Genomic DNA, 18366 nt, shown 5'->3' on the forward strand with positions numbered 1-18366 from the left:
GTATACTATATAACACTGCATTATCAAAATGTATTTAATATTTAAGTGGCATTCAATTATTCAATACATATGTATACCCAAGATTTATTCCGCCCGATCATAAACTTGTTAAGAATGCTAATAGATTTTCAAAATGTAACGAGCCGTGTTTAATAGCTTGCAATACTAGATATTTAACTGCCTCCATAAAATCTGCGCTAACGTAGCGTATAACTAGAGAAATATAAGTATGGTTATTTCGTAATGATGTTGTCTTAATAACGTTTAACATGACACGTGTCATAGCAATTTCGTCATACTCTTCTATTACCACTTTCTTCATTCTAAAAAAATGTTAAATATACATACAGGTGAATTACTTTTTATTGCAGGGCTCTTGAGCAACATATTAAAAATGAAGCAACGCGAGAAGAAATGATAAAAAATCACAGTCTGGTGCTACAGGAGTCTCCTGATACTAAAGGATCAAGATTTTTTCACGTTTTACCAGACTCTGTTCTCAAGCAATACACTTGGTCTTGGAATTCTACCATCATTTACGACTTAATTGATCGTGCACCAAGATCGACCAACCGATACCAATGAAATCTAATTATCCGTACAGCCGCACCAACTTTTATCGCTCAATTTTATCGCGAACATTTTATTGCTCGCCATAATGATTATTTCGCTTTCTGGAATTCTCCTTCCGAAATTTACGTGAAAATCACCGTGCATTACAGCGACGCTGATTTAAAGCCTCTTTCGCTGGGACACAGGTGGCCCAACCTTCGTCGACCGACTTTACTTCTATTCGAGGCTGGCTAAACGCAGCGAGCAATTTACGAAGATACGTGGACTTAATGACACGAGTTTGATGACACCTTCGCGTATAAGAAGTTCAGATGAAAATTCGTACGCGCGTCACGCACGACCGCCCGTCGAAAATGTGTTTTACAACGTTACATTCGTCGGCCGGAACCTTGACGTTATACATTTAATACATTATACATCAAACGTGACACTTATCATCAGTCTCACTTGTGGTTTTAACGACAATTATGTCCGTTCTATGTAGAATTTCGAATGGAAATTGTTTTACAAACATTCAGCCTAGATATTAAATTTCCGTGATAAATGTTCGATATACATCGAAACAGAACATCAACTTGTATTTTAATAAAGTTATCAGAGATAGACTACAATGATCGTATCGTAAGGTAAACGTCGATATGCGAGAGATAATAGAAACACGTAAATGAACAAATAGGTTCATGTTACACGTCACAAGAAATATGCCAATAATATATCAATATCGAAAACTAGCACAGAAATCTGAAAAAAAGCTTCGCCAGGTGCGATAACTGAAGCAAACTTCAAATCAAACAGTATCGACATTATTCGCTCTACCCAAATCTTTTTATGACTAGATCGAATTATATACATCATCGAAAAACACCGTAAACAACGAGTATCGGACTATCTCGTTTTGAAAGTGACAGAAATAACGCTTGCATTCGTGTAGCTCGGTCACGAAAATAGAAAAGTCATGATATTCTAGTATTTAACGAAACAGGGAGCAATATGTAGCTTTACCGAACTAAAAACAGCTGGAACAAATAATTTGTCTTGCGCTTTGATGTTCAGAGAACACAGAAAAAAAAAAAAAACTAAACAAGCGCATTTCAACTATTTACTTTTCCAATTCCTCCGTGTTGCAGGCTGTGTGCACAGAGCCTTTTTGTAAATAATTAAGTTTATGGACTTGAAAAAGATGTCCTTTGTAGTTACGTTCGATTCAACGATTCCCGTTTCTTGCCGATAACGCTTTTACGTGCTATTCGATACCATCAAAGGTTAAAAATTTCGCTTTTACAATTTGCTTTTATAGTTTACTTTTACAGAATACTCGAAACACCTAGAAAGAGACAAACGTAATCGATATACGTGATTTCAATTATTTTAAAGCTTGCCTAGACAACTCGCGCAATTAATATTAACAAAATTTTATAAACCACAAGTTACAAGTTACGGGTATTAATAAATACCCTTGTTTAACATAAAAAGGTTTGATAATGAAATAAATGAAATCTTACAAATTATACATTATCTGATTATTTCATTTGACGCAAAAATTATAAAATTGTAAAGAAAAAAGACATCTGATGGTGACAAGATATTGTTCTCGTATCGTCAGTATCCGATACACGAAATCTCGATTCATCGAAGATAAATAATATCGATAACGTGGCGGAACATCGTCCGGAATTTAATGTGGCGTTTAAATCATATTTCGCGCGCGACGAATTTTCTTCTACATTCGGATTCTACTATGTGGCAAAATTCGTATTTGCATATTTATTACTTGAAGGGATATAAGGTTAATGGGAGTTTGATTTTATTGTTTGTCGATTGAGGGTTCATCGGTAAAAGGACGTTCGTATTCCGACGTTGATTTACTTTGCCGAACCACATTGAATACTTAATACGATCAGTTTTGAGGTATACTTTCACTCCCGAATATGAAACATTACTTGCGAACCGCGTGTTCGAGATGCTTTAAAGGGGTCATAAATTCTATACTACTGTAGAAGATTAAGTTCGATATATTAAATCATTTTGTAATCTGGAATTAATACAGAGAATACGTTCCTTCGCGCCTTAAAGAAGATCGGATTTATATATAGAGATAATTTCGTAGAAGCGAATTCAATTTTAATTAGTCCTCTCGGTAATTAATTGAACTGTTCGCGAGTCTAATTAAATTCTACTTCATGGTTTTGGATGTAAGTAATTTTATTTTAAAATGGTATTCCATCGTTTCAATGGTATTTCACTCAAACCAAATAGCTAATTCTCAATTAGTCACTAATACTCGGCTTCCTATTATAAGATCATCTCTCATCCCCTGCAACTGAAAACCAAAAATATCAGAACAAATCTAGAGACCTTCGACGAAGCTACTTTGACAAAATGTTAAATATTCTTCGCCAAAGCGATATACCTAAACGAGGTTGAAATAGTTGTCTTAAAAAAAGTTCTGCGTGTAATTCAATATTCTGATCGCTATATAGAAAAAGAAAATTGAAGAAATATCCTAAATAAAATGAAGTTGACGCACAAAAGAGTAATTAGTCCTAATTTTATCACATTTCTCTCCATAATTTCAAGTAATGATAGATATCATTGCATCAAAAACAGAGACAATAATTAGCTCGTTAAAATTAACAAACGGAAGATTAAATTTACACGCGAGGAGCACCGAGAGCATTAAACCGCCCATCTTTCGACCACGTGATAATAACGACAGCGTATTAAAGAAATACCAAGACAGTTACAAACCGTGGTCAGTCTTTCGAGGCGCGAACATATCGTCGAGCGTAAGTATACGTTATTCCAGTTGTGCTCGTTTGTTTTCTGCGCTTCGTTGCAGCTCGACACGGCCCTGTTAATTCTAGCACAATATTTAAGTAGAGCTTCGTGGCCGGACATACATCAGCCGAGCGAATCTTGTCCAGTTTCGCGCTAAAAGAATGTTAATTTGTACTTTTCGGGAAGTTCGTTGTGCGTCAAAAGGATATCCATTAAACGATTATTAAAGTTTCAAAGGGAAATTAAAAAGTAACATTTCTATCGTGTACCGCTCGTCGGAGCTCACGCGAAACGAATGTACAAACAAAATTTCATTCTGCATACTGCGATGTTTTCTCTCGTCACGATGCTGCCTGGTCCATCCTGCAAGATAGAGCTATAGTACGATCATATAATGAAATGCCTTGAATTTTTCAAACGTATGTGGCTTGCTCGACATTTTTTATTATGGTAAAATAAGAATGGATTTAATATCGTAGGAATTTCTAGTAACTGAACAAAAAATTTAATTTCGTATTCTAGGAAAGTATATTAAAGTTCTATGTCCTTCAAAAAATTCACGAAAATACTAACATGGTCCAAAAGTATATTTTCCAAAAAAATATTCATCTACTTTTTTATTGAATTAAGACCAATATTTAGTTTGTGAAGGGTTAATACATCAAACATCAGAATTTTTATCTACCTATCACGTTCGTCCACTAAAATGAGGAACTTCTACAGATTTCCAATGACAGAATAAATCAAAGACGCGGAAAAACCAAGATAATCCATATTTTTATTTTTTCGTATGAAAGTAATTTTAAAATCCTATACTTTATATATATATATTCTAATTAAATACCAGCGCAGCTATTTTAAAACAAGCTGCTTTTTATTCTAAACTAAAACAAAGTAGCTCTGTACAAAACCGTGTTTTTCCAATCGCGGGTTTCTTCTTGGGATCGTAACGATGTTCACCAGCGCGTCTTGTTCAAACTACAAAAACGGTACTCGCGTTTCTCGAGCCTTTGTACGGCTTACGCAGCGTGTTCGTCGCGAGAGACAGACGCGTAAGTAAGTGCACGTTGCCCGTGAAGAAAAGAGGCGCGCAAGGAGGCAAAGGGAACTGTCCCGACCACGATGTCGCCTCGATTGTTCTTCCCACCTGGCAGAGGGCTGGAAAAAAAAGCAGCAAAACACCGCTAACAATGCTAGAAATTCCGACGACACAATGCGCCGAATGCCGGGTTGCTCGTTCAAGGAACGACAAGAACCAACGACAGCTTAGAATCGTTTGACCACCATCGATGACGCTCTATCTGACTTCCGTGATTTTTCTGCTCTGAGAAAATGGAATGTCTTCATTACGATATAAAAGGAATGTCCGGGGTCTTGGAATTATTTAATGTTTGGTTCGATAAATGAGTGATTTAGTAGATAACGACACTAATTATTAGAACGTTAATCTTTATGCAATTTCGTGTTTTTACGAATGCGATTAAAGAAACGAAATCTGAGTAGAAATTTCTTGCACTCGTCGCATATCAAAATAAACGTTTTATTTCTGATATTTTATATATTTTTGAATAGTACCTACATTATGTACATTTCTTAGATCATTAAATATCCTATGAATGCATAAACATTAGATAACGAATATCTATTTATGAATGAGTATTTATAGCGTAATTAGTTGCGTTAATAGAATATGTGGCGAAAGGTGGAATTCACCATTGCAAAGTGGCAGAGTTACGTAAAATAAATTCAGGTCAAGCATGTCGATCGATATCGAAGGTACTCTAATAAAAAAAGTCAATTCACAAATAGTATTAACATCTTACATAATTCAATTCTACCTCTCTTGGTAGAATCTTTACAGATCATTTTATTGGAAGTTCATTTCCAATAATCTAATAACTTGTGCAATGTAGATAAAAGGGAGAAATCTACGGTGCACTTAATCTTTCAAATTCAAAAACTTTGTAACTCCAAAAATACTTGGAAAGCAAACATCTAATCTAATTCCTCCAATTCAGGTAATCATTAAAATAATACGTTTAAACTCTGCGTCGATTAAAAATTGCAAAATTTCAGAACCATCCCTTTCAGGGGCTTGTACTATTTTCTTTAATTCCGCTGCTGCTCGCCATTTTAAATCGTAAAAGCTTTGAATTAATACGAAAGCAGAACGTAAATAAAATATCATCGATTGCGTGTGGCCTTTCGTTTCCTTCGAGTGGGATCGATAGATCGTCCAATATTGCAAAACGCGGACGTGGAACGGCGGTGAGCGCGGAACGTAGTCGAACGAAACGACTTTCGAGGGGAATAAAAACATCGCGTTTGTCGATAGAGGTAATTTAGGGCGGGTGCGCGCACGATCGTTATGCTCGGTATAATTCACGAGCTGCTACGAATATACCCAGCCTTGTGCACCACTCGTCGGCTAAATTGGATTTTTGCCGCGTCGATGGGGATGAGAGAGGCCTCCTTCCCTGTCCAATTCCTCGCGCGTTCACGTCACCGGAACTCTCTCGTTCCATCGACATCGTCCCGTCGACGTATCGCCACCGATAATTACTTTATAACGCCGGCGTTACTAATGAGATGTTCGATCAGATGAATCGTTTAATTCGTTTATCCGACGAGTAGCTTAGTATTTATCGAGCTAGTCCTTGATCCATTCCTTTGCAACGATGACGAGGCTACTTTATCAGAGTTGAATTTAATACGTCAACTTCATTTTCAGTTTACGAAAATTGGAAAAGAAAACCTACAGTGTAAGCGGAAATAAAGAGACACGATTTCGTGGAGGTTTTTAATAGTTTAGATTAAAGACTGGAAAATGGAGAGATCAGAGCAAGCAATCAGAGAGCGAAGCAATAGGGATAAGCGGAACGAGATTAATTTGACAAGGTATAAAAAGAAAATATATTGAACATTTTTTAAACTTGTAGAAAATCTATAAATTGTTCTACTCGCGAAATTTCAATCCACGATCTTCAGCGACCTGCTCGAATGATTTAATTAATTTGCTCGAGTCTCGATGGGAGGGAGAAACGCGCGCGACGTGCAGTTCTCATTAATTTGCAACGAGAATATTTCGTATTGAGCTCTTTCTTGTAAAAGGGGAACTGAGGATTACATTCCGATGTCGGTTGTCCGCGGAATTCTTCGAATGCCCGTCGTAATGGATCACCGGTCTTATCGTGGTGAGTGCTGCAAATCGTGGCGGACCTTTTGCCTCTGAGACAGTAACTCGCCACAGCTTGAGAAAAAGAGAACACGTCCCAGCTACCCAACCGGGGAAAAGGTGGTGAGGTCAACCGTTTCCGGATACCGATTCATCTGCTTGAAATTACGCGGTCTGACCGCGCGACAACGTTTCCCTTTGCCTTACGAGACATCGTGCTCGTAAAAGGCAGACCTGAACGCGTTTCGGAGTCAAATATAGAGAGTTGGCGATAATTGAAATTTTACGAAAATGTAATATACGTGTATTGTTACACTTTTCTGTATGAAAATGTATGATAAACAGAAAATGTGGTTTAATTAGAAAAGAATACTATAACATATAAAACACAATTATAAAGTGTATTTCTATATGCTAGAATATAAAATCAGTAGATTGAGCAACATCGTATTCCACCGTACATTTTTCGATCATAATATAAGTCACCAAGTGTTCAATCACGATAAAAGTCCACAGTCTTCGATCATAATTTGAGTCTACAAATCTTCATAATGTATTATGTACTTCCATATTCGCTTGTATGGTATATCTTTGATATCAATCTTGTCTGATCAGTAGACTGTGTAACGTATTATTCCACGTCTACGAGTCAGAAACGCATTTGCCTAATCTACTTATTCTGTAGACATCACTCGAAGGACACGTGCGAAAATTCTTTCTTCGTTTAAAAGGTGGATGTATGTCACAGAGGCGCGTAATGTTATTCCACTACATTGACTATTATTGCGGATGTTTATGCAAATTTATATCCTTGCATACGTAACTAGAAAACTGAAACCTAATCTTTAGACATTTCACACATTTTTGCATATCATATGCGCATTCAGCGCAGTTCTACATAAACATTCACAGTATTATTATTAAACCATGTTCATGCAAATTCATATTATTATAAATCCAATCAATAACAGAAATGGAATCAAACGTGAGAATTGTTTCAATGATTAAATCTTTTGCGCGTATATTCATATTCTCTAAAATGCGTAAACACCCACAATCTATACTTATTACCACACATTAAACGATCGAAATACAAAAAAATAAAACAATTCACTCGTTCGAATTTTTCAAGTTACGTTCCTTAGAAAGTCGAGAGAAAGGAAGAGAGAGGGAGAGAGAAAGAGAGAGACAGAGTCACGATATTCCAAGATCGAGCTTTGAGTCGCATATAGTTGATGTAGTCCGAACAACGAGAGTAATATGGGCGCGTATGCACAGGTGCACGTGTATAGGACGCTTTATTAATGGACTAACGCCGCCAGAGCCGCGGGCGACAAAGTGGACAGCGGCGTGCGGAATAATGCGTTAGCTCGTTTACTGGAAAACGCGCGTCTCTCCGCTCCATTCCGCGCAAACTAGGTGCGCCAGTTTTCTATGGTGATCGGAGTTTAACTGCATTTTCCTCGCGGTGGCGACCGGGTAAACCGCGTCATGGCAAATTTAGTCTATCGTCCGGCGACGTCGCTCGCTCGCAACGAACCGTCTAACGGACGAGTGAATCCGCAGTCGACTAACGACCGTGTTCATACGGGTGTGCGGGATCTACGCGCCGCTCCAATTTCATCGATGTAATCTTCCGTATCTGTGAAATCAACGGCCGCTCGTGACAAACCTGATTTAGGTTTGATTTAACCATGCGCGTGAAGATATCTGGTGGGTATAGGCTTTTGAATGGTTTCCGAAATTTGATGATTGATATTGTTATATTGGAAGATTGTATGATCGTGTATGATCGTTGCCTTTTATCCTTTTATTTGTTATTTGTTTGTTAACGTGGTTGCAAATAGAAGAGGTAGGTTCGTAGGTTTGTGACCAAAGTTCACTTTAGGATAAATAGTAATGTAGAATGTATGCGAACAAAGGACTGTGAACTATAATAATCGTGTGCATAACAGAACATTTTTACGATTTTTAAATCGTAATATGTTGGACTAATATACGACAGAAGGCAATAAAGTATTAAAATTGTGTACGCACGAGTGCAGTAGTAAACTCATCTTCTTATTACTGTGCCTTATTTACCCACTTTACTCTTACACCAACTCTTTCACTCTCTATCTTTATAAATTCCCTCGTCAATAAATCATACAACGTAAATGTCACGTTCTAATTCAGTTTCGAAAGGCTACAATTAAAAAGTAATACAAACGATATCATAACTTGATTAACAGCCAATCCCACGTGAATTTCATCGCCAAAGACTAGAAAACAAACTTGCGTACACATTGGGAAACATGTGATAGATTCGTAATCAAACACGACAGGAGGCAATCACTCTCCGGTGAAAAGAACGCTACGATTGCTCGGCGAACGGTTCTTGTTAAACTCGCGAACGATTCTAATGATCTTGCCACAACGAATATCCTCCATTGCGGCCCACGAGAACGCGAGCTACAGTCGCGAGATTTGTCAGTCGAGGAACTGCACCAATACCGCGAACGACGTTACGATCGGTCGTGTTTCAAACACGAAGGCAATACACCAGCACAACTTATGAATATTTACACCGGTTGAATATGCATACCACTGACAATGTATTATTTTTGCTCGACGGGGGATCGATACAACCCCCGCGCGGCACACATTCGACCGCGCACCGACTCCCGCCATTTGATACAGTCGCGCAATAGAGAACTACGTAAGTAGGCGGGTTACCTGGTCACGTATACGGGGTGAACTCATTCGATTTGATGCCTCTTGTTAAAATCAGCGGTTCTTGACGAGTTGGGCGGTATAAAATCGTGTAATTTTAAAGGAGACAGCGTGAATTAGAATTTTATAGAGAGGCGTTTTAAAGTCACCAACTATTTTTCCGATTCTGCTGCATTAAATTTGGCTCGACGATTTTTGTCGATTTTATTGGTATTTTTGTTGAGAAGATTTATTGTATAAAAATTGTGCTATTTTAGAAGTGAAAAAATGGATTTGAAGTTTTATAAGAGTAGGTACTTTGAAACCTTGAAGGTAAAATTGAACTATTTCGCAAATTTTATTATGACAATTCGATTTGTGATAAATTTTTCCACGAGATTAATTTTACTGCGATAACATTTATATTTCGATTCTGTTCTCGTACAAATTACTTCGCAAGAATTGGAGACAAAACATTTCCAAAAAATTTCTCTACGTGTTCTTCCTCCCGTTTCAATATCACGCAGATATTCTCGTGGCATATCGGTCCCGGACGATAACGATATTGACGTAAAATCGTCACGGAACATTCGAACGAGCTCACCGTGTATAAGCTTATTCGCAAAGAGAGCACCGAGGCCACGGGGTGCAGAGCGAGAGAGCGCTGCGCGCACGACCGCATTCTGTTCCGGTGAACGATGGAAACTCGTCGATCGTGACTAAAACGTGGACGATGGCCACTGTATTTTTTTCAACCTCCTACCGGTGTATTTTATCGCGCGAAATGTACAACTGGAATCGAAACGTCACGACTCGATTTATGGTTGTGCACCGACCGACAGTCGTTCTCCGTGAATCTAACCGCCGACTAGTCATTAGCAAATAAATCGCGACTAAAGAAAAAAAGGAGAAAAGAAGGGAAGAAAAAAGTAAGCGGGCTTGCTTGCGATAGTGATCAGCGCTCCGTGTCGTTTGCATCGCGTTTATATCAATTAGACTCCTTCCCTGACAGAAAGATAGGAAGAAGGGTGAAAGGGATGAGTTGACACGACGAGATTTTAGTAGATATTTTCAGCCGGCTGCGCTTCAAGTAATCCGGACTGGTCTCAACCTTTCCTGGGGCTCGTTCCAGAAAATGGCACGATTAAACTGCAAATGAAAAATAAGAAGATCCGACGAGCAATCTCGGATTAGACGTCTAGCGACTGTCTTGCAGAAAACAACGCGAAGGACAGATTCCGTCCAAGAAGGTTTTTCAAGCACTCCGGTGTAATCGTTCTTAAAATATAGAATTGTTTTAGGCCTTTTAGGATGAGATTAAAGTTGTACGTCTGTTTGTATTTTATAAATATAAGCTTCTATTTATGAATACGAAAGAAAAGAACTCCGTTCTGTTTTCTTTCTCTAACTTGGAACTGAAATTAAGAATCAGGTTGCCATTGTTAAAGAGTAAAGGAGAATAAGAAAACTAAATACATAATGTTTAAGCAAAGCATAAGCAAACTCTTCTTTCTTAAATGTCTCTCGAATTTCAGTCACGTTTATATCGCCGTCTGTACACTCAACGAGAGCAAATAAACTACAGCTCCTATTTAATGTTTACTAGTTTAACACAACCGTAGACCAAAATGCGAGTGAAAATACAGAATTTAAAAGCTTAAGCTGGATACACAAGCCCTTGTTCTCTTTTATTTAAAAGCTGTTTATCAAATCTGTTAACTCATAAAACAGTTTCATAAACAAAGATGCTCTTTTAACGGTACCTAAAGACACGGAACGCACACGTTACTTTAATTCCATATCGTCCTTTTATAAAATTAGTCGCAATCGGTCTGAAAAAGGACCGCGAGAAGCTTGTTGCAGAGTTAAGTGGCCGAAGAACGCGGTCCAATCGAGAGGGATCAACTATTAAACAGGATGACGTGCTATTTCTCGAGTCAGTTTTCGCGGTGAAAGGAGACCGCGGTAGGAATTTAATGCGCGACCAGGCTTGGCCCGGGAAAAAAGGGACCCGTTGCGACTCCCATAATTCAATTAAACCCACTGCGTCGGTATTTAATGGGCCGCGACGCTGTAACTTCGTTTTGGACTGGTGCCACGGAACATCGGCTTTCGCCTGTCCGATGTAAAAGCGCTGCACAACGGGCGTGTATTCCCCTTCGTTCGTATTTTTCTCCTCTCTCTCTCTCTCTCTCTCTCTCTCTCTCTCTCTCTCACTCGTTTTTCTCTCTTCTTCCTTCTTCTTCCCCTTCGTTTCTTCGTTCATTTTCTTCGTGCTCTTCTTTCGTTTCTTTTGATCGATCAATAGCGGCACAGAGCAAGCAGGAAAGGAACAAAATAGACGAACCAAGCAAAGCGGAAAAGAGACATGTCCCGCGGACGTACGGCGTACGGTGTACGGCGTACGGCTCGTCCGTTTCGAAGAATAAATTGGAACACGGTTGTGACAAACTCCACAGCCCGACTTTAAAGTAAACTATTGTTGCTCTCGAATCTACTTCCGGGCATCGAACGGAATCCCCATCTACGAAAACACGAACCCTCTGAGGCGAAAACACGATTCGTTCGACTCGATTTCTCGCTGGATACGAGATCCAACCTTCCCATTGACCTGTTGCGAATTAGTCGAATTAATTTTTTTCTGGTGAGTAATAGAATGTAGTGTAGCAGAGAAATAGGGGATACTATTAAGTTGTAGTTCAATTTGGTGATTTAAAAAATTTCGTAATTTTCTGTATTTGTTTTTAAATTACTCTTAGAACTCTTAGAATTTCAGACTATCAGAGGAAGCTGCATTTACGCAGCTCTTACTTAGACTATTTTATTGCATGGTTCTAAGTAAGTTAATCTTGTTAACGGGAGAGTGAAAAAATTGTAAGAATAGTTTGAAAGAATGAAATTCAAATTTAACTGCTCGATAGGTACTGTCGTATATCAGAAATTTTATATTAAAAGGAAAAAGATAATCTGCAACATTACACCCGTAGGAGTGAAGGAATACAAAGAATCGTTGTTACAAGTTTCTTTTCCCTAAGACGCATTCACGAAGTTCGTACAATCGTGAAACTGTCAAATTCCGAACGAAGAAACTTGGGAACTAACCGAATTGAACGCATTACACAAAAGTTGTCGCCTAAAAGCATGCGAGAACTTGAGTAACATTTTCATGGAGCGTTCGAACGGGGAACTATCGACCATTTCCAACGGTACATGAGAAGAATTTCGCGCGTGAAATTTCAAAGTCGGGAAGAAATGAATTTAAATTGGCCGTTGGTGCGACGGAAACGCCTGGGGGAAAAGTTGCCGGTGAAAAAAAAAAAAAAAAAAGGTTAATATGCAAACGACAGGTTCGACAGCCGGATGGTTTAATGCGGCGGGTGCTCGTCAAAAGGCGAGTGAAAATTTAAATAAACGTTTACGTCGACACGCCGATTGATTTTCTGTTCCTCGTTTAAAATTCAAATTTTCTATTAACGAACATCTCGTAAAAGAGCAGCCGTTTGTTTTAGCGAAATAAACGGTAGCTGAGAAACCTTTGTTGCAATGACTAGCGGATGTATACGAAATTTGGAATTAAAACATTAAACACCGATAATAAAAAACGACACAAACATCACAAAGTGAAATTCACTTGTCTCATTGCATTTCTCAAACAATGTTTCTCAATTTCAAAGGGACAAACTATGTCAGAATATTCTATGATTATAGAAACGTATGGTGAAAGAAATTGGAACACCATATACGCAATATAGGGAAGCGGAATGTGAAATTATTCTATAGAAGCTGCTTTACAAAAAGCTGATGAATATCGAATTTAAATCGAGTACAATTAATTTATGGGTATACGAAGAACCCGGTTGCTGAACGCTGTCGGTTCTTGTTCAACAGCAACTTTTCCATGCCAATATATTTGCGTTATCGCGCGGGATTGGAGTTAATCGGATGAAAAAGTTAAATATTGTCGTACCACGCTACCGGCCGTTAATATTCCTCCTCCTGCTTAATTTTCGCGTTTAGCACTTTTAGCAGGTCGCGTGTCAGAGCAGTGGATTTGCAACTTTCCTTTTCATGTCGGGAAAATCGTTGTGGAAATAATGCGGAACAACGAGAGGTCAGGATGTTTAACGAATGCAGAGAAAGCTACACGTGTTATCTTGATCGAATTCATTTCAATGAATTAATGCCAGAATTACGGTTATTGTGTATGGATATTGATTTTAACAGCCCATTGAAATTATGCAAATATTCATTAACCTCGGGATAAAATAAATACCACATTACTTTAAAAGAACTGATCTCGAAATCCTTAAAAAATCTGACCTTCCTCATATTATATATTTCATATTTTCTACATTTCCGAAAATAACAGAATTAATCAAAACGATCGAACTTATAAACCTATCCTACGTAAATTAATAAATGAATCAAAGTACTTACCTTCGTTGTCGATGGAGAAGATCCCAATGCCGTCGCCGCCCCTAATGGTGTATCCAATCCTGGAGTCTCCTCCTAGCGGATCCGCGTCCTTAGCGCGCACAGTGGTCACTAAAGTCCCGATTGGTTGATTTTCAAATACACTCGCGGACACGACGAAATCATCGAACACCGGCGCGTGTAGATTCTCGTTTACGTCGACCACTTCTATGATAACCATTGTCTCGGAGGATAAGGATGGTTCACCTCTGTCCTTCGCTACAATCGTCAACGTATGCACTTGGCGCTCCTCGAAGTCTAAGCTCTGGGTGGTCCTAATAGTGCCGGACATTTTATCGACTTTGAAGTAGCCTTCGCTCTCCATGGCGTCAGACAGGAAGTATTCGATATCGCCACCGGATGCCTCGTCGGGATCGGTCGCGTCCACGACCGCCACAACCGTCCATATCGGTACGTCTTCTCGAATTTTCACAGTGTACGTGGACAACGCGAAACTGGGTGCATTGTCGTTCACGTCGTCGACCGTCACCCTGACCAAAGCGTCCGAGTACAATGGCGGCGAGTCGGTCCCTTTGCCACCGTTATCCTGCGCTCGTATTCTTAGCTCGTAGATCTCCTGTCGTTCCCTGTCCAATCTGCCGAAAACGGTCAGCACGCCCGTCACCGGGTCTACACGGAAATCGTTCGTCTCGGTCACCAGGGAATAAGTGACGCGCGCGTTCTCCCCGAGATCCGCGTCAGTCGCGTTCGCCCGCCACACGTTCGTTCCATTCAGTGCAGTCTCTGAAATCCTGAAGCTTGCCAGGGACTTCTCGAATTTCGGAGCGTTGTCGTTCACGTCGAGAATTGTGACTGGGAGCATCTTCGACGCAGACTTCTGTGGCTTGCCCAGATCGTACACGCTGATGTTCAGAAAATACTCGCTCTCGCGTTCTCTGTCCAGGTAGCCTATGACGTTCAAATCGCCCGTGTCAGGATCGATACCGAATACCGAGTCGCGATCACCGCTGGATATGCAAAACACTAATTTCCCATTGTAATCCAAGTCTCTGTCTCTGGCACGTATCTTGACGAGAGTCGTTCCTATCTTTACCGATTCGTTGGCTTTTATTTCGCTAGGGAAATCGACGAACTCGGGCGCGTGAATATTCTCGCCGTATCTGCTTGGTGTCAAAGCATATTCGTCGTCTTTGGAAGGCATGTTGTTTCTTTCTGCGGCAGCGATGGCTTCCGTTAATCTTCGAGCGACTCCCGTGTCACGACACTCGAAGGCGCCGCTCTGATCCGTTAAAATTCTTCCCTGCGAGCCTAGGTTCCGCTTTGCATTTACCAGATGCATGTGTACGGGATTCACGTCCGCGAAGTGTGATCCATCCGTGGCCGTGACGTTGACCATTCGCTCGGTAACCTTGACGTCGGACAAGTCGCAAGCCACGGATAGTACGCCGCTGGCCGAGTCCAGGGCGAAGCAGCCGTCCTCGTTGCCAGAGACAATGCGATAACTGATGATGTTGCCGGCGTCGAAGTCGATGGCCGAGACGGTGATGATTTCGGAGCCGATGGGCACGTATCGAGGCACGTGGCCGGTACAGTCGATTCGCTCGAACTGCGGTCTGTTATCGTTCACGTCGCGCACCTTCACGTGCAGCTGCATCTCTGCCTGTCGCCGGTATGGCAAGCCCCAGTCGCTCACCCGCACATGCAACAAGTACTCCCTCTTCATGGTCTCGTAGTCAAGCACCTGCTTGGTCTTCACGATGCCGGAGAAATGGTCAATCTCGAACGGCACCTTCTGGATATTGTCGATGCTGTACGAGATGTAGGCGTTCTCGCCGGAGTCACGATCCTTCGCGGTGATCTTCACGACCGATGTGCCGGCTGGCTCGTTCTCGTCGATCCACACCTCCATCTCCGACTGCTCGAACGTCGGATCGTTGTCGTTCGTGTCGACCACGTTGATCTTAACCTTGGCGGACGACTGTTTCCTCGTTCCGGCGTTCCCTTGATCCACCGCGGACACTGTCAACGTATAAAACGCCTTCTTCTCCGCGTCCAAGTTCACCGCGGTGTACAGCATTCCCGTCTCCGCGTTCACGTAGAATTCTCCACCTTCGTTACCACCCACGATCTCCAGGAACACCAACGCGTTCTTCCCCTCGTCAGCATCCGTCACCTTCAGTCTGATCACCGGCGTGTTGATAGGAGCAGTCTCGGGCACCTTCACCTCGTAGATTTCTCGACTGAACACTGGCGCGTTGTCGTTCAGATCGGCCAGATGGACGGGCACAAATTTGTAGCTGTAACGTTGCGGAACGCCCCGATCTGTTGCACGGAGTGTCAAATTGTAACCCTGAACCGCTGTCTCGCGATCCAGCAAATGTAGCACCTCGATATTGTATTCGCCCGAATGTGGTCCACCGGCTGGCCGTACCCTAAAGTGACCGGCTGGGTCACCGCCCACGATGTCCAGACTCGCGATCTGACCGTGAATACCTTCGTCGTTGTCGACCACCCGAACGATCGCGTAGATGTCGGCGTTCGATTGTTCTACGATATCTGGCAGGTGGTGCACGTAGATTTCGGGTGAATGTAAATTGACTTGACGAACTCTAATGGTCACCTTGGCTGTGCTGGCTCTTCTGGTCCCTCCGCTGCGGTAAAGGGCTCCACGGTCCTTTGCTAACACCACCAATTCGTGAAGTGCTCGCTCCGAGTATCTGGGTGAAAATACATAATAATAAATTACATTCGAAGAGTTGAGCATCAGTTTGTTGGGGATTTGATTTGAATTCTTTGACTGTTCGATTAATAGAAGTTTTTAGTATAGCGGTAATTCTCTTTGGTTATGTTTTATGGTTTAGTATGACCAATCTATAGATAATTGAGCAATTACGATCCAACTCCATTTATTTCATTACATTTGAAGATAAAATAGTTCAAATAACTGGATAGTTTGAAGTTTGCGTAATAGCAGTTCGTTAATTTCCCTTGCCCATAGCTTTTCGTTCAAATAACCAGAGTTTGCATTGGAATAACTGAATTCAAATATACCTTGATTCGTAATATGAGTAGAATTGCAAAATCTTACATAATTGAAGCCATTTGGATTTACATAGCTCGAATTCAGAAATTCAGTAAATTAGGCAATGAGAAAAATGTTCCGCCAATTAGAGGTCAGATAAATGGAGTATTATCGTAGAAATAAATTTATACGGATGCCGTGTACCATTGATTCTGAAATAATTCTGTTGCAAGGTTTTATATAAAAGTCAATTTTTCAACTTCAAAGCTGACACGCTTCCGAACTGCGATCGCTTATTTCAGAGGCATTTCCTGTATACTTCATGATTCAATATTCACCCTTGAAAAATAATATCCCGTCGTAAGCAAGAAGTTCGAGTATCAATCAAGATCATGCAAAAATTAGAAAAATGATTTGTTCGTTAGTGTGTTCACATTCTCCTTACGCATTCGGCATAACATTGTATCAAAAGAAAAAGAAGGAAAAATAAGAGCCCGTCCAAGTACATGACAAGATCCGCCTAAAGCATCGCAAGGCATCGTAAACGATCAGGCAAACGAGTATCTCGAGGCGTGGACCGACGATCCTCAAGCTCATCAAACGAAACACGAGAATTCTATTACGCGGACCTACCTGAGCGGCCTGGTGAGCGTTATTACCCCACTGACCGGGTGAACGGCGAACTGATCGGTCTCCTCGGCGAAGCTATAATAAATCTCGCCGTTCCTGCCGAGATCGGCGTCCTCGGCTATTACCCTGAGTATGCTGCGATGCAGAGGCGTGTCCTCTGTGATGGTTGCCTCGTACTCGGTCGGATAGAACAGCGGGTTTAGGTCGTTCGTGTCCAAGATGGTCACTACGACCGTGGTATCCGCCTCCATGATAGTCACCCGATTTTTTCCGTCGCCTTTATTCAAGGTGGCGCGCACCTCGAGCACGTAACGGTCTTTTCGTTCGCGATTCAACACGTCAACGTTACCGGTTCGAGTCCGAATCAACAGGAAACAAAAATCACCGACGGTGCGTTCTTCGGCCTTGAAGAACTTGTCGCGGTCGCCGCTCATTATGCGGAAACGAATGTCGAGATTGGAGTCGGGCGACGCGAGTTTGATGCCCATTCTTTCCTCGGGCACCACGTACGTCTTGCCGATCGAATTTTCCGGAATCGACACATTGTACAATGGCAGAGTGAAGCGGAACTTGTGACCTGGAGGGAAGGGAAAGTCTTCGGTGAACGACGCGGACGTGGATGTTGGTAGCGTCGGAGAGAACGATCTGGCGTTCGAGCTACTGATGCTGCTGCTGCTACTGGCTGACGATGAAAACGTGGTCGACGCGAAAGGGTCGGAAGACGGGGAACCCGCTGTGGCCGCGAACAGCCACAGCCACAACCATGGCCAGGCGAGCAGCACGCGCTGCTTCATCCTCCTCATCGTCGTGTCGCTAGCTCATCGTCAGCGGTTTTTGCCAGTGAAATCCGTCGTTTCCCTGGCTGGACGAGGGAACCGTGGCTCCGTGGTCTGAGCTTTCCGTCCTTGTTGAACTGGCCGAACCTGTGAACAGAAAATAATATGGTGGTTAAAATCGGGGACGTCCTTTACGTCGTTCGCCTTTAGCCGAACCAAACCAGGGGATCGATTCGAGAGAAAAGCTCGGATGAAGTGGCAGTCGCTGCGCTAAATCCGGGTTATCC

At 41.5% G+C, this 18366-nt stretch overlaps 1 protein-coding gene across 7 annotated transcripts in view; it reads right to left on the minus strand.

Moving 5' to 3' along the window:
- Positions 1–18366, minus strand: part of Kug (FAT atypical cadherin kugelei) — a 496927-nt gene that overhangs the window by 320947 nt on the left and 157614 nt on the right. For all 7 annotated transcript variants that reach the window (XM_072005760.1, XM_072005751.1, XM_072005742.1 and 4 more), the window contains exons 2-3: positions 17307–18226; positions 13655–16368 (exon numbers count right to left, since the gene is read on the minus strand). In XM_072005760.1, coding sequence (XP_071861861.1) covers positions 13655–16368; positions 17307–18106 — 3514 coding nt within the window. In that variant the 5' untranslated portion in view covers positions 18107–18226. The remainder of the gene's footprint in view (positions 1–13654; positions 16369–17306; positions 18227–18366) is intronic.

This window comes from Bombus fervidus, chromosome 1, assembly GCF_041682495.2.
Source record: "Bombus fervidus isolate BK054 chromosome 1, iyBomFerv1, whole genome shotgun sequence".
Classification (NCBI taxonomy): Eukaryota; Metazoa; Arthropoda; class Insecta; order Hymenoptera; family Apidae; genus Bombus; species Bombus fervidus.